Source organism: Hesperophylax consimilis, chromosome 26 (genome assembly GCF_061612785.1).
Source record: "Hesperophylax consimilis isolate HC1 chromosome 26, BYU_Hcon_1.0, whole genome shotgun sequence".
Classification (NCBI taxonomy): domain Eukaryota; kingdom Metazoa; phylum Arthropoda; class Insecta; order Trichoptera; family Limnephilidae; genus Hesperophylax; species Hesperophylax consimilis.
In genome coordinates, this window is record NC_142861.1 from 3,905,764 (window position 1) to 3,931,847 (window position 26,084).

The window sequence follows — 26,084 nt, forward strand, 5'->3', positions numbered from 1 at the left end:
TGTTATTTTGCCCACCACACTCAATTTTAGCGTCGCTCTCAAGTAGTCAATGTACGACTAATTTTATTTTTAAATGATAGCATAGCATAAAGGATAACAAATAATTATAAGCAATAATTGACAAGTCAAAAATATATCACCAATAAATGAAGATATTATATGTCTCGACACCATCTAGTGAGAAATTTAGCACTAACAAAGCCTTTCCTACAAAAATAAAGTCGGTTGTTTACAGGTGGAAAAAATATAATAAGCAGTAATTGTTGATTGAGGTACTAGTACATATTGAATCATTTGGCGGGTCGGAAATAAGCCGACATAGTTCAGTGGTTTCGGAGCACCTGACCGGAAATCAGAAGGCACGGGTTCAATTCCCGTTGGCGGCATTTATTTTTACTCAGGAGATATTTTCAATTTGTATTTATATTTCAGGCGACTAATTATTGCTTATAATTATTTACGACTAATGTCATAATTTATTCAAACATTCTCGAACCCTTCAGGTGCCAAAAATATGGTTACATGGTTTACCTCAGATTTCTTGATAGAGCAAGTCCATCAATTTTGATATCTATGTCTGAATTGCACTTCTGAAAATACTTATTTATTTCGCATTACGTAACAGAAGCACTTTATATAAATGTTGTTTGATTTTTTTATTCCTTACTAACTTGTTTTACGTTGCACGCTTTTAAGTTTTATTATTTTGAAAATTTTTTGTTACCAATTCTTCATTTCACTGACCTAAATTTGTAAAGAATCGTTTGCAAAAAAAATAACAGTTACCGTTACCATTTTATAAAATAAATTTATTACATTATGTTTAAAAATATAATAACATAATAGATTTTTTTATAAATGTTTGCTTTTGTTTAAAAATCAATTGGAAAGATGAATTTTCAGCTTTCGTAAATTTTGACTCGCCGCTTTGTAAATTTATAACACATACAAACAATACTACAAAAATTATTTATCTGTAGGAAAATATTTTCTTAAACTACAATCTTTTAAATTCATTGTAATACCTACTAAACGTATCTATTAAAATATCTATAATAAGTGCAGTTTGAAAACAGCAAAGCCATTTTCGTAAGCACCAAAATTCCAGTATGTATTTCATGTAGAATTTAAATGATTTTATTCACTAAAACCTTAAGACATTTTCCTGACTGTACCCATGTAGAATTTACAGAGAAATCATTTTTGCAGTATGTTTGTTTTGCTTGTATTATAAATTTACAGTGTGTCCTAAATTTATAATAGCACGACCATTATGCTTGACGACTTAACAAAGCTTGATCAAACGCTGAAACAGGCGGGAATATCAGCAGTTAACGGGGACCGTTAAAAATACAAAATTTCAAAATGGCGCCAACAAAACTTTAATATTGATGGCCCCTTAAAAAGATGTTTAAAATTTAATGAATTTGGTTGGTTTTGTTAGGTTGGTCCAGCCGATATTCTTGGGCGGTCTGATTGCGTACAGCACGCCGGGGCAGGTGGGCGTCACGCGCTCGGAGGCCCTGCTGTACGCGGCCGGAGTTGTGGGGTGCTCCGCGCTCAACGTGTTCATCGTGCACCCCTACATGATGGGTATCCTGCACATGGGCATGAAGTTCCGCGTCGCATGCTGCTCCCTGATCTACAGGAAGGTTGGTCACTATGCACATCTCTCATTCTCAATAATTGTACATTTGAATATCGGAAGTATGAGAAAAAACTGTGATGAGTTTTTAATTTCTATTAATTTATTAATTTATTTATTAAACCAGACTTTATGGCGTTAGCTGAAGCATTTGTAAATGAGTCCAATATCAATAGTTTTTGCATACCCTTGGAAAAGGTGGCGCAAAAATTCATTACCCTATCGAAATTTTATCTTTTACAGTAAACAGATGCAGAATACTGGTTAATAATATAAACCATGGATCTCTGTTTCTCCAGAATGTAAACAAATCAATTACATCAGCCTCAAAACAATTATTAAGTTAATGTCTTTGGAGTGAGGTCATGCGCCACTTAGTACAATCATTTTGTAACGTCCAACTCGATGAAAAGAAACAGCGGTATTGTTGTATTTATAAAATCTCGTTATTCAAATGTCTCTTTCAAAGAAGTACCTACGAATCAAGTCAAGTGCTTTGACATTTAATTAATTAATATTACCCACTGCTATCTTTTTTAAATATAACAGAGCCTGCAGATACTAATACAGTACTTATAAAAAGAAAAAATTTCCGCAAGCCGAGCCATGAATTTCGGGAAAGAAACAAAGCAACCACAAGCGGCGATACATGCTTAATGTGTGGAGTTAACCTTTGCAATGCTGGCCGTTTCAACAAAATCTTTAACATCACATGGCAATTTTTAGACGCAAAGTGTATGTTTTAGTGAAGCTTGATGAATCTCATATACGGCAACCGCATAGATCAGGTTAATATGTAAATACAAATCTAATATTATATATTCTTATTTTAATTTCAGTCTCTGAAGCTTTCGAAGACGGCTCTGGGCGAGACGACCATTGGGCAGGTCGTAAACTTACTGTCCAACGACGTGAACCGCTTCGACGTGGCCATCATCTTCCTGCACTACCTGTGGATCGGGCCCCTGCAGACCTTCATCGTCACAGTGCTCATGTGGCAAAAAATCGGCTACTCCGCCGTTGTGGGGGTCATCTTTATGCTGCTGTTCATACCTCTGCAAGGTGGGTTCATCCATAACGTATTGCATGTTTGATGTTTGTGGAACCCCAGTACCACTCCGAAAAGTGACCACCCCTGTTACCTTATCAATGTAAAATGTTGACCTTCTACTCAAGATCTGGAGATTTTCGATTCACAATTTTACATTTTTGAGAGGCTGAATATTGTCACTTTGTCAGAAATGTGTAAATCATCCTGAAAGCTGCAGTACAAATGTCGTCAATATCTACATCAATTGAGCAGCTGGAAGCAATAGCAACTTATGAAGAAAATTGTAGTTTTGAGTAAAACGCTTAAAAGATTTTGAATGCGTAATATTCACTGTAACTAGTGTTAAAACTTTTGCGTGTAGATCCGTCTGTGTAAAATCTACAGAAGTAATATTTACACAGCAGATAAAGAAGCCGAAAAGGAGATGGTAGCAAAAACAGCTTGTGTGCGACTAAGTGTGTTATTGCAACCAGTTCCTCAATTATACCTCTCGTTCATCATTCAATTCGATTTTTTGCGATAATCAATAATCTCAGAATTCATTGCAAAACCTACTCTTGTTTGTTTGTTGTATTGATGCTTTTAACATTATTTTTCCAGGATGGCTCGGTAAACAGACATCCATCCTCCGACTGAAAACGGCGCTCCGGACGGACGAGCGGGTGCGCCTCATGAACGAGATCATCAGCGGCATTCAGGTCATCAAGATGTACACCTGGGAGGACCCCTTTGCTCAGATGGTGCGTATGGCTAGGAAGTAAGTTGTTCTCTTTGCTTTTTTTAACAAACGCCTGTAAATAATATATTTAAGGCTTGTATGTCGCTCTGTTAGAGTTTGCACACTTTCTACAGTGATGTCATTGACAAACATCACTGAGAAATGGCATATTTCTTGCGACTATTGTGTGTATTAGTGCATATTGCAATTCGATTGTAAAAACTGCAATTGAACTCATTTAACGACTTCAGTGATTAAAATGGTTAACCGTTTTCACATTCTCATTAAAAATACTGCAAAACATTGATAAAAACCGGTGAAAACAGTTGAAGATTGTCAGACAGGATCTTGGTACATATTTAACCTTTTGAATGAGTTAATTTGCTCCGTTTTATCTATATCCGTACGCGGTACATATTTTCAAATACCTATGCACGCAATTAAATGTCAAATTATAGCATTCTGGCATTATTTATTGGACTATATAGACAGAACAGATTACTCTCCACAATATGAAAACAAATCCTCGTGTGTCAACACTCTTAGATGTTTATAAAAACAAAAACATAAAATTTCATACAAAGACGTACCGTATCTTTTGAATGTGGTCCCGCCATTCACTCGGCGTGTGTGTACTTAGGCCACTGCGTTGATAGACACAAGTGGGACACCATGATCACTTATCATTTTTAGTCATGAAAAGTTGTGAATGACATACTAGTACTAACGCCATCCGTTGACAAAAATCTAAACTAAAGGACTAAAAGGCGCGAAGAGGCGCACTTGATTATCGATCTTTTTTTATGAAATACAATTTTATTTTTGAGAAATTCTTGTAGATGTCAGCATCGCGATAGTTCTACGAATGTCCAAGTGAGCAAGAAATACATTTATGACGAAAGAGCGCTGGAATATCGGCCGTCAAAGTTTCCATATCAACTGTTGATACAGCCGCGTGTGAGTATAGACTTTTCGCCGCAACAACAGTTGATACGGCCGTGTGCAAAGAGTTAATATTTAAAACGATGTTTGCATATTATTTTTATGGTAAAATTATGAACAAATTTTCTGTTCTGGATTGACTTTGAAACAATCTGTATGCAAAAAATTGTATCTGTGTGAGTGCTGTGCTAGTCTCTTGCGTTGCTTTTCCCAACTTTGCCTGTGGCAGCCCACTGCGCTTCTTCCCTCCTGAATCGCATACAGTATTTTCACTAAAACTAATCTAAGAATTTATTTTCCAGACGTGAAATCAAAGAGATCCGTCGCACCTCATACATCAAGGGCGTGCTAATCTCTTTCATCATGTTTGTGACGCGCGTGTCGCTGTTCTTGAGTATTCTGACGTATGTGCTCATCGGGGAGACGCTGACCGCCGAGACGGTGTTCGTGGTCACATCCTATTACAACCTCCTGCGGACCACCATGACCGTGTTCTTCCCGTCAGGTAAACTTGATACTTTTACATCACTCTCTATAGGATACTCACTCTGCATTACATAGTTTGATTTGTTCTAAAAGTCTATATAACACGGTTCCATGACAAAACATAACATTGAAGAAAAGCGAAGAAAAAACCTAACCTAAACTATCCCTACCTAACGTATTCTTTTCCGGTTATCCTTAACTCGGTTTACACAAAAACTTGATCCAGTTTTTTCACTGATATTCAAAAGTTTGTTAACAAAGCGCCAAAGTTTCTTTAACATTTGAATGTTCGCTTTTAATCGCTGATGCTAGGTCCATTTTAGCTTTTGAATAAATTTTGATCAGCTGACAAATAAGCACAATAACATGGCCATTATGACATTCATTGTCACTTTGATGACATCTGTTTATAATTGAGTGTTGCATTTTCAACGCAATCTAACCCACAATGTATGTGTTTTAGAGAAACCTCATGGATCGCATATCGCTGTGTGTATCAAGTTAGTTATATTATTGAAATAAACGTAACTTTTCAGGAATATCGCAGATTGCGGAGGCCAGCATATCGGTCAGACGTCTCCAGAAGTTCATGCTTTACGAAGAGACCACCAAACCTCTTGCTATTTCTGACGATCTGGGAGAGAAGAATCAATTAGAAAAATCCAACGGGAAATCATCCAAAGATGCCGTGACAAACTTAAAAGAAGTCAAATTCATCAGTTCCGCTTCCGACAGTGAAAAAGAAGACAAAACTGTTGACGGTGTACCGAGAGGGATCGGGAAATATAGGAATCTCGATGATGAGGAAGCGAAAGAAGCCATGGATGATGTTTCGAAGGTCAGGAGCATTAGTGGCGAGAAGCCCGCCATTCTGTTGAATAATGTTACGGCCAAATGGATCGGCGAACAGAGTGACGATACGCTCAGCAATGTGACGATGAGGGTTAAGCCAGGAAGGTAAGTAATTTTTTAGAAATCTTCTTAGTTTTATTTGGGTTTAAGAAAGGTCTTATAATTATGGCCACCGTTATTAGCTGACACTAAATTAAGTAAAAATTACATTTAACAGAAATCACAAGTTTGCGTTTACGCAACATTTGTTGAACCTAGTATTATATATAAGCCACAGCAAAAAAACGATAATTAGCAGGATTTTAAACTAAATTTAAACAAGTATGTACACACATAAGTACTGTTGCATTTTTTATTGTGAACAAATGTTTTGCTATAAGCGCCCCCGGACATGCTCAACATCAATTGTCAATGAGACTTGTCAATGGGCTCATCACTCCCCCATCAATGAGATATCGCAATAATTATTAATTCAAACATTTCTCAGATCAAATATGATTTAAGATTTTCACGGCCAAAAGTATTTTTGTTATTTGTTTTTGGGGTATTATGCCGTGTTGCGCTAACTCCTTCTTTAGCCAACGTTTCGGACAGCATTGCAGTGTCCATCATCAGGGCAGATGTGTTATTTTGATAAAGAAGAAGTTAGCGCAACACGGCATAATACCCCAAAAACAAATAACAAAAATTTCTCAGATCCTTGTTTTATCCAGCGCCCTTGAGGTGATTTTGCACAAAAACGGCGCTATACAAGTCATCCAATTATTATTATTATTACTATCTGTGGTTTAGAGTTACTAAATACAATTCTTTTTGTATTTGATTACGTAAAAGCAATGTAACTATCTAATATTATGTATGTATAAATACATATTATGTATCCTTTAACTGTGTTTTTGCAGTTGGATTGTTCACACGTAAGTGAGAACATCTGTAATAGGTGTAAGTGAGAACATCTGTAATAAAATGTAAGGTATAATAAATCGATAACTGGAAAATATTTATATTTATTCCAGTTTGGTTGCTGTGATCGGCCCAGTTGGAGCAGGAAAGAGTTCCCTATTGAATGTCCTTCTAAAGGAACTCCCCATCAACTCTGGAACCCTCGAAGTAAACGGAAGTGTGGCTTATGCCTCCCAGGAACCTTGGCTTTTTGTTGGTAAGACAAATATATTTTTTTTTTGCACCTACATATATAGGGTTTTCCAATAAGAGGTGTTATTTTGATATTCAAAGAAACTTTTCCCGTAAAAGATCAATGGTTTCGTTGCTTGTGTGGCACGTAGCGCCGTCTTGTTGAAAGTAAACGTTGTCCAGATCAATACCATCCAATTCCGGTCCTAAAAAATCATTAATCATCTCTCGATAGCGCAATCCATTCACCGTTACTGTTGCTCCAGCCTCATTTTCGAAAAAGTAAGGTCCAATGACGCCGCCGGACCATAAACCACACCAAATAGTCACACGTTGAAGATAGAGAGGCTTTTCAACAATAACTCTTGGGTTTTCCGAGCCCCAGATGCGACAATTTTGCTTGTTGACGAAGCCACCGAGGTGGAAATGGGCCTCATCACTCAAGATGATTTGCATTTAATTCACTCAAGTGAATTTTAATAATTTCAATGCCTTGTTGAAGCGTGTATCGTTCCATTTTTATCAATGGCGTAGTTTCTACTTGTCAAATGTCAAAAAATGACAGCTTCAAAAGTAACATCTACCGAAATAGCGGGCTATTCAAAATAACACCTCTTATTGGAAAACCCTGTATTGTATTTAAAACACCGTGCAACCCTAACATAATGTTTGAAAAAAAGAACTGGCTTTCATTTGACATATTTCTTGTTAGAATCTGACACGATCATCTTAAGCCTTCATCTTCATCTGCGAGCTGTAACTATAATTGTCGCAGCACAGTAACCAATTCTAGTGTGTACACTATGTCCACACCATTAACTGTAACGGCGGGCCAGCGTATAACACCTTTGCTTTGTGGCAAAAAGCGATGCAAGCCACACACACTATAATTTTTCGTAACGGTAACGTTACTGTTACAGCTCAATAACAATATTTTGTTCTCATTAAAATATTATTCCAGGTTCGATTCGGCAGAATATTTTGTTTGGAGCACCGATGGAAAGGGCCAGGTACAATATGGTGATAAGAAAATGTGCCTTGGAAAGGGATTTCTCCCTTTTCCCTAGGGGGGACAAAACTATAGTTGGAGAGAGAGGAATCAGTCTTAGTGGAGGTAAGTTGTATCATTGTGATATTATTTAGGCCCAGTTGTTTCGTAGACTGTAATGGCGTCCATCTCCGTGTTGGTTTCTTTCGCGGACAGCTCCAGCGTAATAGCTGATTTTTAGCGCGTATTACCTTATATATATATGAGGTAATCCTGGGACCGTCATGTGCATTTTAGTCGCTTGATTGGCATTAGTGCGTGTCCGTTATTACGACAACTAAAGTGTGGAGGATATGGGCAATCCATAACACTATACACTTTGATGACCATCAGAAGGATAGCAATTACATACATAGGACACTGAAGGAGAGGTTTATCTTGAGCGGCAATAGCGAACTAGCACCGGGCACGCTGGATCGGTGTTGCCAATGCTCAGAAATAATTGAATTTGCTTTGAGATTAGAAACCACAACAACCTGTACTAACTCAAACCCACGTATACTTAAAATTATTGTTAAATTTAATTTTCTACTTTTGCCAGCATTTTATTAATTCATATCAAATTACCAATGACAGGTCAGAGAGCGCGCATAAACCTGGCGCGCGCCGTGTACCGCCGCGCCGATATCTTCCTGCTGGACGACCCGCTGTCCGCCGTGGACTCCCATGTGGGTCGCCAGCTCTTCGACAACTGCATCGCCGGCTTCCTCCGCCCAGCCACCCGCATCCTCATCACCCACCAGCTGCAGTATCTCAACGAGGTGGACCACGTAAGTCGAGGATGCTACTTAGATTATTGTGTTAGTTATGGATGTTATATGGAAGTTATGTTCTCCTCCACAAATATTCTCCACTGCAGCATTCTTTCGCTATTCTTAACCTCTGGTCCTCGGTCCTTACTGTTTTGTACAAATCCTCTTCCATGCAGTCTATCCACTTGTTCCACAGCCTGTCAGAGAGTCCCTTCGGCACCGACTTGTTCATTATTTTCGGCATCCTATCATTTGGCAACACCTTGTACCTGCACCAATATCAAACCTTTAAAATGTCGCAATTTGTACCTCTAATCTTTTTCGCACCTAAATTGTGTTTTCCCTCCAACGAATCTGTCAAAACCAACTCAAACACCTTTGTCATTGTTTAATGGACCTTAATAATAGAACACATCCGGAGAAAAGTCTACCAAGAAAGTGCCTACTTTATTTACATTACCTTATGTTCTGTAATTGTGTATATAGCTTAGTCGGTAACCGAATAAAACAGATTAGTGAATCAATAGATCACGATAAAATAATAGGTTAGTTTAGGCTTGGTTAGTTCAGGTTTTGTTATGTTAGGTTTGTTTGTTCATTCTTTTTCTTTTTAAATCATAATATTCCCTTTTATTTTGCAGATAATAATCCTGAAGAATGGTCTGATAGCGGCCGAGGGTTCATACGAGGCCTTGCAGGCTTCGGGTCTGGACTTTGCGGAGCTGCTGAAGCAAGGAGAGCCGGAAGAAGAGCATGTGGAATTGCCGACAACGGACACGGCTAACGAGGACAGCAACGCCACCGACTTCCAGAGGCATTACAGCTTCCATTCTGTAAGCTAATAATCTACTTTATTCAAATTTTGGACAAATTTGATGAACTCCATGGACGAGCGGTTCAGATCCTTGGTTTCAAATTCAAAGGTCGTGGGTTCATGTCCCGACCCGAGCAAGTAAATTATTCTGAATTTATAAATTTATATTTGCAGCACAGAGTGGTAGATACTCTCAGTATCGCCCTGGTGAAAGACCAACATTTAGAATACAAACGTTGCTTGTAATGGTTTTTTCCATGCTTAATGACCAGATCTGAATAGCCGGATACTTCCAACCTTCATGAACTCCATCTTCTTTCCTCCGCCACTCCATTCAGCCTTATAACATATCCTCATTGGGGGAATGCTATAGTCCTACTGGCAGTAGCATGAAGCTCCGTTGAGATGATATTTCACAAAAATGGCACTATATAAATTAGCCAAATATTATTAATTCAAAAACTTTCACTGTTGCATTATAACTGTTCCTTGTCACTGTTTATTTTTCACTGCTACTTTGTCACTGTTTCTCCTTTTCTCTGTCACTTTGTGACCATATAATTTTGCCATTTATTGTTGTCAAGTCCTGTTAGAAATAACAAAGAGAAATTTGTAGGATGGAGGAAAGAGGATGGCATAAGACTATATTCAAGGTAATCACAGTTCTCATGGACTATATTGAAGGTAATCACAGTTCCCATGGACTATATTCAAGGTAATCACAGTTCTCATGAACTATATTCAAGGTAATCAGAGTTCTTATTGACTATATTGAAGGTAATCACGGTTCTCATGGACTATATTCAAGGTAATCACAGTTCTCATGAACTATATTCAAGGTAATCAGAGTTCTTATTGACTATATTGAAGGTAATCACAGTTCTCATGGACTATATTTAAGGTAATTACAGTTCTTATTGACTATTGAAGGTAATCACGGTTCTCATGGACTATATTCAAGGTAATTACAGTTCTTATTGACTATATTGAAGGTAATCACAGTTCTCAAGGACAAGGTCAATATTTTTCTAGTTTCACTAGTTGTAATGGCAACTCCACTTCATTTCTATAATAATCAGGTACCTCACAAGATACAACACTCTCTTATTTAATCCATGCATTGTTTTCCCATTCACAATGAAGATTTGTATAAAAAGGTTAGCACTGCGATGTAACTCATTAGAAGGTGATTATTGCACTAATGCAGTTTTGAAAAAGAATACTGCACAGCAATGTAACTCATTAGAAGGTTGTTATTGCACTAATGAAGTTTTGAATGAGAATACTGCACAGCGATGTAACTCATTATAAGGTTATTATTGCACTAATGAAGTTTTGAATAAGAATACTGCACAGTGATGTAACTCATTAGAAGGTTATTATTGCACTAATGAAGTTATGAATAAGAATACTGCACAGTGATGTAACTCATAAGAAGGTTATTATTGCACTAATGAAGTTTTGAAGAAGAATACTGCACAGTGATGTAACTCATTAGAAGGTTATTATTGCACTAATGAAGTTTTGAATAAGAATACTGCACAGTGATGTAACTCATTAGAAGGTTATTATTGCACTAATGAAGTTATGAATAAGAATACTGCACAGTGATGTAACTCATAAGAAGGTTATTTTTTCACTAATGAAGTTTTGAATAAGAATACTGCACAGCGATGTAACTCATTATAAGGTTATTATTGCACTAATGAAGTTTTGAATAAGAATACTGCACAGTGATGTAACTCATTAGAAGGTTATTATTGCACTAATGAAGTTATGAATAAGAATACTGCACAGTGATGTAACTCATAAGAAGGTTATTATTGCACTAATGAAGTTTTGAATAAGAATACTGCACAGTGATGTAACTCATTAGAAGGTTATTATTGCACTAAAAACTTTCTTTCACTGATAGGTGTTGAACTTGCAGTTTTGTTTTGTAGGTATATCAAGATAAAATTACCCTGTAAAATCATCTTATCGAGTGGCTTCGTATCTCGCAGTGGCATCAGTGTAGACTGATATTATTTTGTTTCACGTAAAACTGCTCGTCTTGAGATAGGAGGACTGTCCCAGTGAGACGAAGGGCTTATGTTTTGCTTTCATTGTATACTTTTGAGAATAAATGTGAATCTGTTTTGTTATCTTTCCAGGCAACTTCAGTGGATGAGGTCAATCTCCCTCCTGCCGATTCCCAGGAGGAATCTCGCAGTAAGGGGGCGGTGGGGGGAAAGGTGTACTCCAGCTATATCCGGGCATCCGGCTCCTGGGCACTGATTGCTATCTTCACAACCATCGCTATTCTGGCACAGGTGCTAGCATCGGGCTCAGACTACTGGACCAGCTATTGGTGCGTACATACATCATACAGTTCCATGACAAAATAATTTTGAACAAAAATACCGACAAACAACAAACGTAACATAAACTAAACTAATTTATTTATTTATTATTACACGCCCTAATGGGCTTTTACACACTACAAAGTTTAATAGTAGAGTATCACAGTTATTATAAATTCTACAAAATTAAAACAATAAAGGAAACATAATACAACGAAAAAATATTAAATGTTACAACAAAAGCATATAATAAAATAAGATACATTAGTAAAAATGATAAGAAGTCTCACATAAATAGATATTCAAAATAAAAATATATATATTGCGGAAATTATAGATGTCTATTTGTGTCTCGATATATAAAAGAATTGAAATAAACAATATTTATATTGATTATTTTTAAGATGAAATATATCTCCCAGATCAGAGTATTTATTTCAGAGACTGTGAAGTCTTGGAATCGGGGAATTTTGATAAGACAGTGTCCTGGTGTTGTAAAAATAAAAGGGTAGTAAATTTCGGCAAGATCTTTTGGGTATGTGGATGCTGATTAATTGAAGTAACTCAGGACAGTCAATTTTGTAATGAAGTATTTTATGTAGTACTATTAAATCTGTGTTTATTCTTCTTTCTGAAAGTTTTAATAGGGACAATTTATCTAGTAAGTAGTTATAATCAATGTTTTCTACAGGAATATGCAATTTATAGTTTATATACGTCAGGAACTTATGTTGAATCTTTTCAATGTTATCGGAATGAATACTGTAAAAGGGAGACCATAATGTAGAGTTATACTCTAGTTGGCATCTAACAAGGGTTTTGTACAACATGATAAATGTGCCTAAATTATTGAAGTCTTTTGAAACTCTCAAAACAAATCCAAGAGTCTTAAGAGCCTTATTGATAATGTTATTAATATGATACACAAAAGTTAGTTTGCTATCGAACAATATACCTAGGTCAATAATTTCAACCTAACATAACTTGAACCTAACCTAACCTAACCACTAACCAGAGGCAGTTCCTTGGTATGTGCATTTGTGCGTTACATTTACAACGGCATCTGTGCCCCAGTCATCGATATATGTACGCTCCAGTCACAATTCCCACCAGGTCATTATTTGAGCTATCTTCTAGTACAAGTTTACAAACGGGTCGTGCATGAATATGAAATATTTATCGGAATCAATATGTACAAAACCTTGTCACCATACTACGGAGACAGCAGAAACACTCCTGGCACTAATAAGAAGAAACTTTATGTTTGACTACTTTTCGAGTTTTGCAAACACAAACATTTAAAACATTGTCATTTCCATATTTCCAGGGTCAACACTGAAGAGCTATCGGCAACAGGCCTGGACCTGGACACGGACAATAATGGAACACATGCGGACCTTGGACCGATGAACCATCGACTGGTGGATCTCGGGGGAGGAGAATATCTCACCAGAGCCGACTTCATCTACATCTATTCTGGTACAACTCCAGTTAACCCCTTGGGTGTTTTTGTACACAGAACACCGACAGCAGTAGAGTATTCTTGTGTACTTTACAACGCAAGCTGATACAGACTCATAAAAGTCATTCTGCTTTTGTATATACCATGAGATAATGGCATATAATTTAACCTTTTGAACGCGTTAATTTGCTCCGTTTTATCTATACCCGTACGCGGTACATATTTTCAAATACCTATGCACGCAATTAAATGTCAAATTATAGCATTCTGGCATGATTTATTGGACTAAATAGACAGAACAGATTATTCTCCACAATATGAAAACAAATCCTCGTGTGTCAACACTCTTAGATGTTTATAAAAACAAAAACATAAAATTTCATACAAAGACGTACCGTATCTTTTGAATGTGGTCCCGCCATTCACTCGGCGTGTGTGTACTTAGGCCACTGCGTTGATAGACACAAGTGGGACACCATGATCACTTATCATTTTTAGTTATGAAAAGTTGTAAATGACATACTAGTACTAGCGCCATCCGTTGACAAAAATGTAAACTAAAAGGCGCGAAGAGGCGCACTTGATTATCGATCTTTTTTTATGAAAATACAATTTAATTTTTGAGAAATTCTTTTAGATGTCAGCATCGTGATAGTTCTACGAATGTCCAAGTGAGCAAGAAATACATTTATGACGAAAGAGCGCTGGAATATCGGCCGTCAAAGTTTCCGTATCAACTGTTGATACAGCCGCGTGTGAGTATAGACTTTTTGCCGTAACAACAGTTGATACGGCCGCGTGCAAAGAGTTAAACAGTGTTCGAAAGCAGCAACACCGCTCTTTGTATGTTCATTTAAAAGTTTACCATAGACACTTATAAAAAATTATATGCCATACTGCCATTGCTTTCATGCTGCGAAAGATTTGTGTATTTTTTATCAATTATTTTTTTACAAACTGAAAATGTGAATATATCCTTTACAATACAATTATGTAATTAAATACATCTATTTAAATTTTGATTTAGTTTTCGTGATTGAATGAATGCAAATCTTGGAAGTGGAAATTAACCCACTTGCCGACATTCGATCGAACTGAAATTGTTTGATTGATGACAATGCATTCTATCGACTTTTGGTGGTAATCTCTCATACACACGCTGAAATATACGCATTTCTCTGAAATTGGCTGACATCACAGCAGTTAATGTACAAAAAGTGGGTCCTACCCAATCGGCATTTTATTATATATATATATTTTTAGATACTTACTTTTTCGATATTTTTACGGGTTAATGATTTTTAGTTTTGTAAAAACAGGTATTTTTACAGTTATGGTGCCGACAGACGTAGCTATAAAAGATCAAAAGATATTTGGCTTGGCGTATTTCGGCATATCGCTCGCCGTACATTTCCAATTGAAATGTATGGCGAGCGATATGCCGAAATACGCCAAGCCAAATAACTTTTGATCTTTTATAGCTACGTCTGTCGGCCCCCTTAACAAGAAAAAAAAATCAGTGAGCGACAAAACAATGGTGAATTTTGAATAATTTTAATTGCATATGCCCATTTATAATATTATTAAATCCGTTGCGTATTTTATAAGAACTAAGCGCACAAACAGACAGACGCAGGAAACAGACTTTATTTTATACTAATTAGAGATAATCTGAAAGAGTCTTTCATCTGCTTTAAAAAACAGTATTTCATTTTGGGATACATTAAAAATCAGTGAATCTCTTTGAAAATGAATGTCAACCGGGAATATTTCTAAATAAATCATGAATCTGATAAGTAACTTGAAAATTTCAAATGATTGAAGTGTTTAAAGTGAATAATTGAAATATTTCTTCTAGGAATAATTGTGCTGCTCATAATCTCCACTATGGCTCGCTCGTTCATGTTCTTCTGGCTGGCCATGCGCACGTCCACGCGGCTCCACGATAACATGTTCCAGTCTATCACACGCGCCTGCATGCGTTTCTTCTACACCAACCCCTCGGGCAGGATCCTCAACCGGTTTTCCAAAGATATGGGATCCATCGATGAGATGCTGCCGTCCGCGGCCATAGATGTTCTGCAGGTATGTGTCTCTACCTCTTGTTCTCTGCTTGGCTATGTACTTTATTAATAGATCATGTACATCATCCTAACCTCTGTCTGTGATTTCACGGGACATCCCCGGCGATACTGCAGCACTGCGTGTGAGATGACTCACAACTTTGTCGTTTTTGGAGATATCGAAAAACTAATTTTACTGTCGTTATTGTTTTGTTCGCTTTTGGGAACAGCTCTTATGGTCTCATAGAAATCATTGTGCCTCCCTTACTCGCATAGTTATAAATATTGATAGAAAGAGAAAACACCACGCTTTATATTCAAATCTGGAAGTTAACCATAGATGAAGTAAAATGTTCACTTCTATGAATCAAATGTTCGGAATTTTAGAAAAAATTGTATAATTTTGTGAATTTTTTACTAATTATTTTCATATGAAACGACACAAAAGCGAGATGACAATAATGTTTATAACATAGGGTTTTCCAATAAGAGGTGTTATGTGTATTTAATTCCGGCCATAAAAAATTATTGGATGGTATTGATCTGGACAACGTTTACTTTCAACAAGACGGTGCTACGTGCCACACAAGCAACGAAACCATTGATCTTTTACGGGAAAAGTTTCTGGACCGTGTTATCTCTAGAAGAGGTGATCACAATTGGCCACCGAAATCTTGTGATTTAACACCTTGCAACTTCTTCCTTTGGGGCCACGTGAAAGAGAAGGTCTACGCCAACAGGCCAGCGTCGATTCAAGACCTCAAAGATGGAATTCGTGAGGCTATCGAGGACATAAGGCAGCCACTTTGCGATTTGGTTATGGAAAATTTCATGAAAAGGATATGGTCCTGTAGGCGTGGTCGTGGTGGTCATTTGACTGATGACTTTTCACTATTAACGGCATACCTTCCTCTTTATAATGAAATAAACATTCGATCATTTATATTAAAAAATGGCATTTTTCTTTGAATATCAAAATAACACCTCTTATTGAAAACCCTGTACTTTTTTTTTTAAATGTCTATTTTTCTGGTTATCAGTAATTTTAGTTAGTAGACGAAAAAATGTAAAGCGACCCATTTTTAAAACTGAGGCCTGAGGGATTAAATATAATACATTTTCATAAAAATAAAAATTAGAGACTACCTTATTAAGTGAAACTACAATTGTATGATTCTTGGACATTTTTTTAGTCAGAAATTTCTTCATTGCCTGGCAATCCTTTTATCTCTGTTCAACAATTTTATAATGTTGTGAGTTCCTACCTAATAACACTGCGATTAATATACTTAATAACTTTCAGATTGGTTTGTCCCTCATTGGTATTGTGATTGTGGTAACCATCGTCAACTATTGGCTTATTCTCCCAACCATCGGGGTGGTGTTTGTGTTCTGGATGCTGAGGATCTACTACTTGTCCACTTCAAGAAGTGTCAAACGTCTGGAGGGAGTCAGTGAGTACATACCAATATTTAATATGCTGTCGTATGGTGTTTATGAGAGATGGAAAGGCTGATTCAATGAAGGATTCATGCAGGAAACTCCATTGACTGAATGCGATTGGCGCTAATAAAAAAATCGTCCAAAGAAGCGAAGCTAGCAGTGAGTGTCGGTACCTACCCTCATGTATGGCAGTGAGGCATGGAACTGGTAGAGGAAGGATGAAAATAGGCTGTAGAAGTGAAACCCCTTATGCATATGTGTGGTAAAACCATGTATGATAGTGTGAAAAATGTGGAGATTCGTAAATAATGCAAAGCTGATCTAAGCATAGTGAGTAAGATTAAGAAAGGGACACTTAGATGGTTTGTGCATGTAGAGCGAATGAATGAAAAAAGTAGTGTAAGTAGAACATATGGAGCGAATGAGAATGGTAGAAGCAGTCGGGGACTCCTGAGAAAGTGAACACGGCCAAGTAAGCCAAATTCTTGAGTTGGGCCATGTCAAGAGTCAGAATAACAGAAGGGTATGAATGTGAATGAAGCAAGGCTCCGTAATCTGCGGCGAAATGGCGTGATGGTTAGTTATTTAGTTAGTATATAGCTAATAAGTGTATATATTGAATTCCAGCGCGCAGTCCCGTGTTCTCTCACCTGAATGCGTCCCTGCAGGGCATGACCACCATCCGCGCCTTCAACGCGCAGGGCGTGCTGGAGCAGGAGTTTGACGCGCACCAAGACCTGCACTCCTCCGCCTGGTACCTCTTCATCGCCTCCTCACGCGCCTTTGGCTTCTGGCTGGACGTGGTCTGTGTGGTCTACATAGGACTGGTCACTTTCAGTTTCTTCCTCACTGGTAAGGCTCTACTTTCTGTACACTAATACGTTACTGTTTACGAGTTGAATACTTTTTATCATTGTCTAAGTGGCAGCTGGTCCTTAACCTCTCAGACATAGAATTTTATTTATTATGTGTCCCTTTGAGAACTGTCAGAACGTGATAATTTTTGTGTTATTTACGAGTTTTACTAAGAGCTTCATAACTCACGTTTTGGAAAACGTAGCCTCATTCTAAAAAATGTTTTGGTAAGATTATGAATATCGCATTGTGTTATACGTAAATATTTGCGTTTCTAAATATACATTTTATGAAAACGTCAAAAATATGTAAAAATCGCTTACCATTATTTCAAAGCCTTGTCATTTTGAAATTTTTCACAAAATAGTTTTCTTTCTCCATACATATTTGCTCAAGTATGCAAAATGTCATAATGCTAAGGTGAAGGCTGATAAGCAGTCTAACACAACCAACATTATTTTATTGTCAATTTTGATAGCCACATTAACCTTTTCACCACATTCTTGATGTACATTGATTGCTACCAAAACTTCATTGATAAATACTTGTCAGAAAAAACTTTACCAAAAATTGCCAACACTACAAAACAAATGCTTCATTGTCTACAGAGCGATTGGCATTTAAAATTTGGTAACAGAGATAGCAATTGGATGTTCGTTATTCATTTTTAAGCCGACTTCAGGCCCGCCGCGCTGGCGTGATTGGAGTTTAAGACATAGTGATAGACACCCTCCAAGCCGACGGTGTTGAAGGCCAATGTGTTAATTCTCCTGAATTATATTGGAACACATAAAAAAACAATAACCACCATTTTGGTATACCATCATCGTTTTCAAACTGTTTCATGTAAACAAATTAGAGTATTTAACCCTTAGCGCTCGAGTGCCGCCGCCGCCGTGTTATTTCTCAATATTTTATATTATTCTTATCCATAAGTATTATTGAATCGCTGACAACCGTGAATAGTTAATGCCAAGTGATGATGCCTGCTCAGCTATTCCATTATTTTGTGGGTAACAATAAACTCACTACTGACTATTATCATAGACACCTCATACTTATGACAGGTCTTATACAAGCCTAGTATAAATTAGTTCAACTATTGTTACACTGGTATTTATTTCTTTTGAATTATGCATTGTCTTACTGCACTTATATTAACACATTGTCGTCGGGACACGGCCTTTGCCGTTTTTCGCGGACCGTCGGTCAACTGCGGGACACGGCAAATGCCGTTTTTGTCGACTGTCGGTTTTTGGCGGGAAACGGCACTATACGGGTTTGTTATCAGCGTGAAATACTATGATTCATAAGTGGAATGGGTTCTTCAATCAGGCGAGACAACCGCAAAAGACTCTTTTTTGACAAGAAGCAATTAAAAATATGAGTTATTGAGTGTGCGCCTTCGACCTTAGGCGACACTGTTCAATTTACGCGATCAGATTTCACACATCCAGCGATTGTAAAATTGCAGGCATGGCAAATATATATTATTATATAACTACATGATATGAATAAACATGTTATCTTTAACTTGGAATTTTCAAATATTGAATGCTATTTACTGAATTAATATCAGGTTTTTATATTCAGCTTTGAAATGTGGTGAAATTATGATGTAATCAAAGCAATTATAATTTATTTTTGATGATTAAATGTCATATATGATTTCTTTGAAAATTTCAATTGAAAATATTATTTGGTTTAGAAATTGTGTCAATTTTAGGAAAGCGATATATTTATGCGCTAATCGCGAAAAACACCCGCTATAGGCTAGAGTCTATTGTTTGAAGCGCCCGACTACAATGTGTTAATAACCTCATCACTTGCAATAGGTTTTTTGTGTATGCATTAATTGTTCTTTAATTTATTGCTATTATTATCCTGGTTACCACTGTACGCTTCAAAAAAAAAGTAAAAGCCATTTTATGGCGTTTGAATAAATAAATAATATTTTTAATATGTAGGATTTTTTTACTTTCAATATAATTTAACCAGAATAATTAGTACAATTAAATGCTAATAAATTACGCGTATATCGCTGGAGACATTTTTTATTCACGCATTCATATGTGCACGTAGTCACGTATTTTTGTTATGTTTGCAGACAGTCTGGGTGGTAACGTGGGTCTGGCCATCACGCAGGCCCTAGGGCTCACCGGAATGTTCCAATGGGGAATGCGACAGAGCACAGAGATGGAGAACCAGATGACCAGCGTCGAAAGGTATGCCATCTACCATTATTTTATTTTTTTCCGATAGGTAGCGATATGCAACTATCTGATACTCAACGATTCAAGTATCTTGGCGATTACCGCCATATATCAGGCATACGTTGCCGACGTTTTGTAAACTCGTTTGGTGATGTCAATCGAAGTTGTTTCCACTCACATTGTGGAGATTTTAAACATGGCGGAGCAATGAATAAAAATGATGGTCTCATATCACTTGTGTCAGACATTTTATAACAATTTGTATGCTTTAGATCAATGGTAGGAACAAAACGGTCAACAAATATGACAGCTACAGCAGTTGTGAGTGAGTTTATGAAAGGTAGTTTTGACATTTCAAGATATGGTGGCGACGTAGGTCTCGTGATTTCAGCAAGTTGTTTGCAACTGCAATACACACGCCAGTATCGGATACTTACATATCCTGTGAATTCCTTAAAACTTCATGGAGAGGTTCTTAAAACTGTGTACACGTCTCCCGTTTATGAAATGTGCGATCAAGGTGTTAAAGTGGGCAAGTATGAATGAAGGTAGTTGCTGATTTTGAAATGATCCACTGCGTTATTTATGTCATGATATATTCTTTGTTTGTATTTCCCAGGGTGATGGAGTACAACGATATCGAGAAGGAGCCTCCATATGAGAGTGTGCATCCGCCGAGCACCTCGTGGCCCGAGCAGGGCGCCATGACAGTGCGGGACGTGTGGCTGCGCTACGCCCCCGACGGGGAGCCCGCCCTGCGTGGCCTGGACTTCCAGCTGGAGCCCTGCGACAAGCTGGGCATCGTGGGGCGCACGGGGGCCGGCAAGAGTTCTATCATCAGTGCTCTGTTCAGGTAACACTTGCTGATAGGTGTGTAGCCAACTTCTAATGCGTTAGGTAATCACAAGAGATGTTAGGTAGCGCGATGTTGGTTTGACACTGATCCTTTTTTTTTGCTGCACAAGTGTCTACAGTACTAGACGCCAAACACGTTCCTGTCTTGAGAGAAGGATCAAGATTTACCACTGGGCTAAAATTTCGATGTTCTAGCTACACTTTATGGGAGAAATTACAATACAATGGCTAATACCATTTCAAGCAGCGTTTCGATTCTGTATGGCGGCCTATCTCCAGACCCAAACGCGGTGTCAACTCAGCCACCGACCGGTCTGTCGTGAAGAACAAGAATCGAGATGCACGGTCTACAAAATTCATATATCTATGGTCGTTCGCCACACCAGCACCCATCACAGGACATGGGTGTTGACAATCGAATCTTTTTTGTATAAATGTATCCTGATCGCTCATTGGTGTTTTTAGAGCGGGTCACAATGATTGGGTAGTTCACGATCGACCCAGGACTAACCCAAACAAGTTACTCGATAGTGGAAGCCGCTACCTATTACAGTTCAATGTGCCGTTGTTCTCTATTTCTGAATTCCTTTTCAGACTGGCTTACGTGGAGGGTAAGATTGAAATTGATGGCCTGGATACCTCCAAGCTCGGTCTTCATGACCTCCGTGGGAAGCTCTCCATCATCCCCCAGGAGCCGGTGCTGTTCTCCGGCACCATGAGGAAGAACCTGGACCCCTTCAATCAGTATTCAGACGAGGTGCTGTGGAAGGCCTTGGAAGAGGTAAGACGAGGGTTGAAAAGATATTTTGATGATTTGTATCGGCCTATCAGGCTGTCAAATTTTAAAACCTAATAAGGAACAAATTTTTTTAATCTCTTGTTTTTGCCAAAATATAATATTATCGATACTTATTATCATTATTGTCTATTTCAGGTAGAGATTAAGGACGCAGTGATGGAACTGGAGGGAGGGCTGAACTCCAAGATGTCAGAAGGGGGGACCAACTTCAGCGTGGGACAGAGGCAGCTGGTCTGTCTGGCCCGAGCTATCGTGCGCAAGAACAGGATCCTGATCATGGATGAAGCCACCGCTAATGTGGACCCTCAGTAAGTATATCTTATACTTGGGGAGTCCTGGCAGCCTTCAGGAAACACCTCCATTTGTTCCACCCTCTCACTGTCTCGTTGGTGACCAGATAACTCACCAACGAGACTCAAAATAACAAGATAAAGTCATGAAAAGTGATGAAACAAAAACTAGGTTACGTAGGTTAGGTATATAGGTTAGTTTTATGGTTTATTTTTGAGGTATTATTCCGTGTTCCGCTTCCTTCTTCTTTAGCAGATAGCGTTACAGTGACCATCATCAGGCAGAGTGATGTCACTGTCATGCGGTCATGGCTAAAGAAGGTCAAAGCGCAACACGGAATGATAACCCAAAAATAAATCACGATAATACTTTTGACCGTGAAAATCTCAAATCATACCGGTATAGCTCATGGTTTTATATTCAATACACTTTCACTGTTCTCTGTGACTGCCCAAAACCAACCACTAAACTGATGAGTTTTTCATTTTTCACATATTTAGAGACCGTATTTGCAACTGTCCTGGTTGTTAATTGTTTATTTTAAACCTTACAAAAAAGCCTTTACAGCTATTGTAGGGGATATTGATTAAAAAAGAAAATGCCCTTGATTATTCAAGTGAAATTTTTGTTTAGCGTAACTTATTGAAACATTGTACATTTTGAAATATATTATGTTTGTTGTAGAACTGATGCCCTTATTCAGACCACCATCAGAAAGAAGTTTGCCGACTGCACCGTGCTGACCATAGCGCACAGACTCCACACCGTCATGGACTCTGATAAGGTAACTTAACAAACAAACATTTATTTACTTTAAAACCAATCCCCTCCCCCCCACCATTAACTGAGGTCTGAACGCGGTTAGAAATAACAAAAAAAATTGACCATAGAAGAGAAGCTAGCAGTCTACAACTGAGTGCTTGTACTTACCCTGATTTGTGGCAGTGAGGTATGGAGCTGGCAGAGGAAGGATGAATGCTGTAGAAATGAAAAGAGAGGATGTACCGCCAAACAACTTGGTCTTGCCACACAGTCCTTGCGTCATTCACATTTATACATACCCTTCTGTTATTCTGACTTTTGAAGTGGCCTGACTCGTATATCATTCAGTTGATCGTGCGTCCCCGACTTCTGCTACCATTCACATTTGCATCATAGATTCTCCTTACACTCCTTTCTTCGTTCATTCGCTCTACGTGCCCAAGAGATCTAAACGTCTCATCCTTAAACTTATTCTTTAAGTTTGTATTCTTTGCAAATCTCTAATACTCTAACGAAGGGTAAAATTTTGTATTTGGGAGGTGCGCTGTATTTTCAGGCAAACAAAGTTGCTGACATGTGATACAGCTTCATACTATTTCAATTTCTTGCTGTATCGCATGTTTGAAACGATAGCGTAAAAAAGATTCAAATCATTATGTACGAGACAATTAACCGTCCGTACAATATACGTAGGAGGCTGGGTACACTTGTCAATGTTTCAGTCTTGGTGGATGTAGTGGAGGCTTGTAGTAAAGTTTAAAGCCAAGTTCAGAAAGGAATTTATTTCCAAATCTGAGCTGACGAAAAGAATTTATTACTGGCAAAAACTGAATTTAATATTGAATAAAACACAAAAATATTTCTTGGAGACTTGGAGATGGTTCTTCAGGAGAGAGGATTCTCTTTCAGAGGTAGTTGTTGAACTGACTTTGTATGGAATTCGGTTCTCTATTTATAGAACAAATTCAAATCGGGCCCTCTCCGAGGAGATTTTCCTCTTTAGTGAGGAGTAAATTGGTTAGGTATTTTTCCTCTCCGTAATTAGTTTGCTGAGAGGAAAGTAATATTTTGATATGATACCTTTAACCAAGTCAGTTCAATCTACCAAAACCATCTCCCCCAGTCTCGTTTATTTATTTTATAATAAATTATACAAATTTTTATATTGTGTTTGAAGTTAAATATCTTTGGTTTGAACATTTCCCAAAGAGTAAAAAATATATTTAGGTATAATTTTTCATGTTATTATGTTAGCATATAATCATTTCTTGATGTTGATATTTATTCCGTGGTTATATTTTCAATCATTTTCCCGTAAATTAAGTCTGATGTTATCACAAATAGTCACATTTGAATTTGTAATCATTGTTTGATTAAAATCTCAATGGAATATGCTGTGCTGTGATTGGTTGAAGACGGCGGCCATCATGGAATTCCCTCGGGTGAGTAGTGGAGGGGGATCAACGTAAATACTGAGTCGGTTCCTTAGCGGTGGTCATTTCGTGGATTGGTGGCTCCGAGTGAGGTGGTGGATGGTTATTTTCAGATGTGTTTCACGTTCTGCTGCTATATCGCTATGTAATTATCTTGATTAATCACATATAGCATATCATTTGATTGAGTAATTCTGATGTAAACCTTTTTAATTGTGTCGGCGACACGGTATCAAGCTGTTTCGGGGTTTGAGTGTTCTTGCAGTTTTTACGTAAATATGAATTTTGTTGAAAAATCCTGGATATCTGGATACGTATGATACACATTATGTTTAAATATCACCTTTACAGTGTTGGATTGTGTTGGTTTTAATATTTGATGTTCTCTAGGTCCTGGTGATGGATGCGGGGAAGGCGGTAGAGTTTGGCCACCCGCACACGCTGCTGCTGAACGAGAGCGGAGTATTCCGGAGTATGGTCAACGAAACCGGCAAGAACATGAGCGAGACTCTCATGAGGATTGCACAACAGGTTTGTCATTACATTAAATACGTACCATGTGTAGCACATCTTCATTCACACCAACTACGAGGTGAACCCGAAAGTAAAGTAATGTTAACTTCTTTTAAAGCTCAAACATTTGTCTATATTTCTACATAATCGCCATTTCGGTCGATGCATTTTTGTAAGCGCTGTGCCAATTTTTGTGTACCCATGTCATACCTGTTCACCGCTGTGTCATTGAGGAATCGTTGAAACTCAGCTTTTACCTTATCTTCGTTGTTGAAGCACGTTTGTGGTCTTCTGTGAGCATTTTAACGACCCATCCTTCGCTCACCTTCCGAAATTGCAACTTTTCCATCAAAATCCTATGAAAGCTGCTACGAGAAACGTCAGGAACCAAAATGCAAAGATCCGCTGATCTTCACGCATGGTTTGCACAAATCTTCTTTCTTTGTCGTTAATTTCAGAATGACCAGCTGCAAACTTACTACCTACAACTTTTGACGTCCATGCACGACTCGCCATAAACTTGCGTCAATTGGCGATGAATTTCAATTGGTTTTGTGTTCAATAACTGAATAACTGCGCAAACTTTGCACTTGACGGAACACACAACGGGAACCCCATTACAAATGTCTGCCAAGGCAAGACTGAGTGTTCCAGTGAGGTGCACGTAGAGTTGCTTGGGAGTGGGGGAAGCACAAATGTGTTGCCAACAGCCTTATGAAAAGTTTCCCTGCGTCTCCAGCGCTTTGGAGACTTTACTTTTGGGATTATCTCGTTTGTTGACTACGTACTATACGATACTGGGAAACACGTACTATGGATGTATTGTTGTTTCGCCAACCTTTTAGGCTGGCCTTTTGCCTTTGGTCTCTATTGAAAAAATCTGAATGTTCAAGATTAATGTTTCACAATAATGGATTTATTTGCAACTCAAAAGATCACTATTGAACTTTTTCTGCTACAAAATGTTTTCTAGGTCATTTTCTTTTATACTTACACAGACCCATGAAAAATCACGAGATAGATAATTAGTTTATCCCCTTTATTGAGCAATGTTAATGTTTGTTTCAGTGTTACGAGAAGCAGAAATCATCTAAAAAGGATGACTAGAAAACAATTCTCCCCCGACTGGGAGAAAGAGTTGTGAGAGGCACGAGATGATTCATTATTTATTTCCCATCTTCGATTTGGCAATCAATAAATGCTGACTTATTCATCAACCAGTCTCTCCTTGTATTATAGATTAAGATGAACTAATTTTACTCTTGTATCAATTAATGTTTGTGCTAATGTAGTAACAGATTACTTTTGTTATCCAGCACATTCTTTCAATGTGTAATGTTGTGTTGTTATTTGTAACAAAATGAGTTGAAAGTTACTTTTAACATTTTGTGTTGATGTAACGGCGTCTGTGTTTTGTGATACTGTTTTTTTATATTGCCATATTATACTTACTTAAGTAGGTATTACTTAACTTTGATATTGAAAGCCTTCTATCGTGTTACATACTTACTTTACTTTGGTATTTCTTTGTCCTAGTTATTTTGCAGAAATTCACGTGTTACAAAGCCATCAAATGGCCACTCTGCACATTTAACTAGCATCATTAATCCG

General features: G+C 37.7%; 1 protein-coding gene across 1 annotated transcript in view; it reads left to right on the forward strand.

Annotated features, from left to right (window-relative positions):
* LOC149411004 (putative multidrug resistance-associated protein lethal(2)03659) overlaps positions 1 to 26,084 on the forward strand; it is a 98,502-nt gene extending 72,418 nt beyond the window's left edge. The window contains exons 5-25 of the mRNA XM_089647190.1: positions 1,445 to 1,652; positions 2,485 to 2,707; positions 3,297 to 3,453; positions 4,659 to 4,861; positions 5,379 to 5,799; positions 6,711 to 6,853; positions 7,790 to 7,942; positions 8,453 to 8,646; positions 9,270 to 9,461; positions 11,596 to 11,792; positions 13,112 to 13,263; positions 15,105 to 15,331; positions 16,613 to 16,763; positions 17,380 to 17,604; positions 19,715 to 19,832; positions 20,440 to 20,673; positions 21,270 to 21,456; positions 21,610 to 21,782; positions 22,450 to 22,549; positions 24,351 to 24,491; positions 25,542 to 26,084. Of these exons, the coding sequence (XP_089503316.1) occupies positions 1,445 to 1,652; positions 2,485 to 2,707; positions 3,297 to 3,453; positions 4,659 to 4,861; positions 5,379 to 5,799; positions 6,711 to 6,853; positions 7,790 to 7,942; positions 8,453 to 8,646; positions 9,270 to 9,461; positions 11,596 to 11,792; positions 13,112 to 13,263; positions 15,105 to 15,331; positions 16,613 to 16,763; positions 17,380 to 17,604; positions 19,715 to 19,832; positions 20,440 to 20,673; positions 21,270 to 21,456; positions 21,610 to 21,782; positions 22,450 to 22,549; positions 24,351 to 24,491; positions 25,542 to 25,580 (3,838 nt within the window). The 3' untranslated portion in view covers positions 25,581 to 26,084. The remainder of the gene's footprint in view (positions 1 to 1,444; positions 1,653 to 2,484; positions 2,708 to 3,296; positions 3,454 to 4,658; positions 4,862 to 5,378; positions 5,800 to 6,710; positions 6,854 to 7,789; positions 7,943 to 8,452; positions 8,647 to 9,269; positions 9,462 to 11,595; positions 11,793 to 13,111; positions 13,264 to 15,104; positions 15,332 to 16,612; positions 16,764 to 17,379; positions 17,605 to 19,714; positions 19,833 to 20,439; positions 20,674 to 21,269; positions 21,457 to 21,609; positions 21,783 to 22,449; positions 22,550 to 24,350; positions 24,492 to 25,541) is intronic.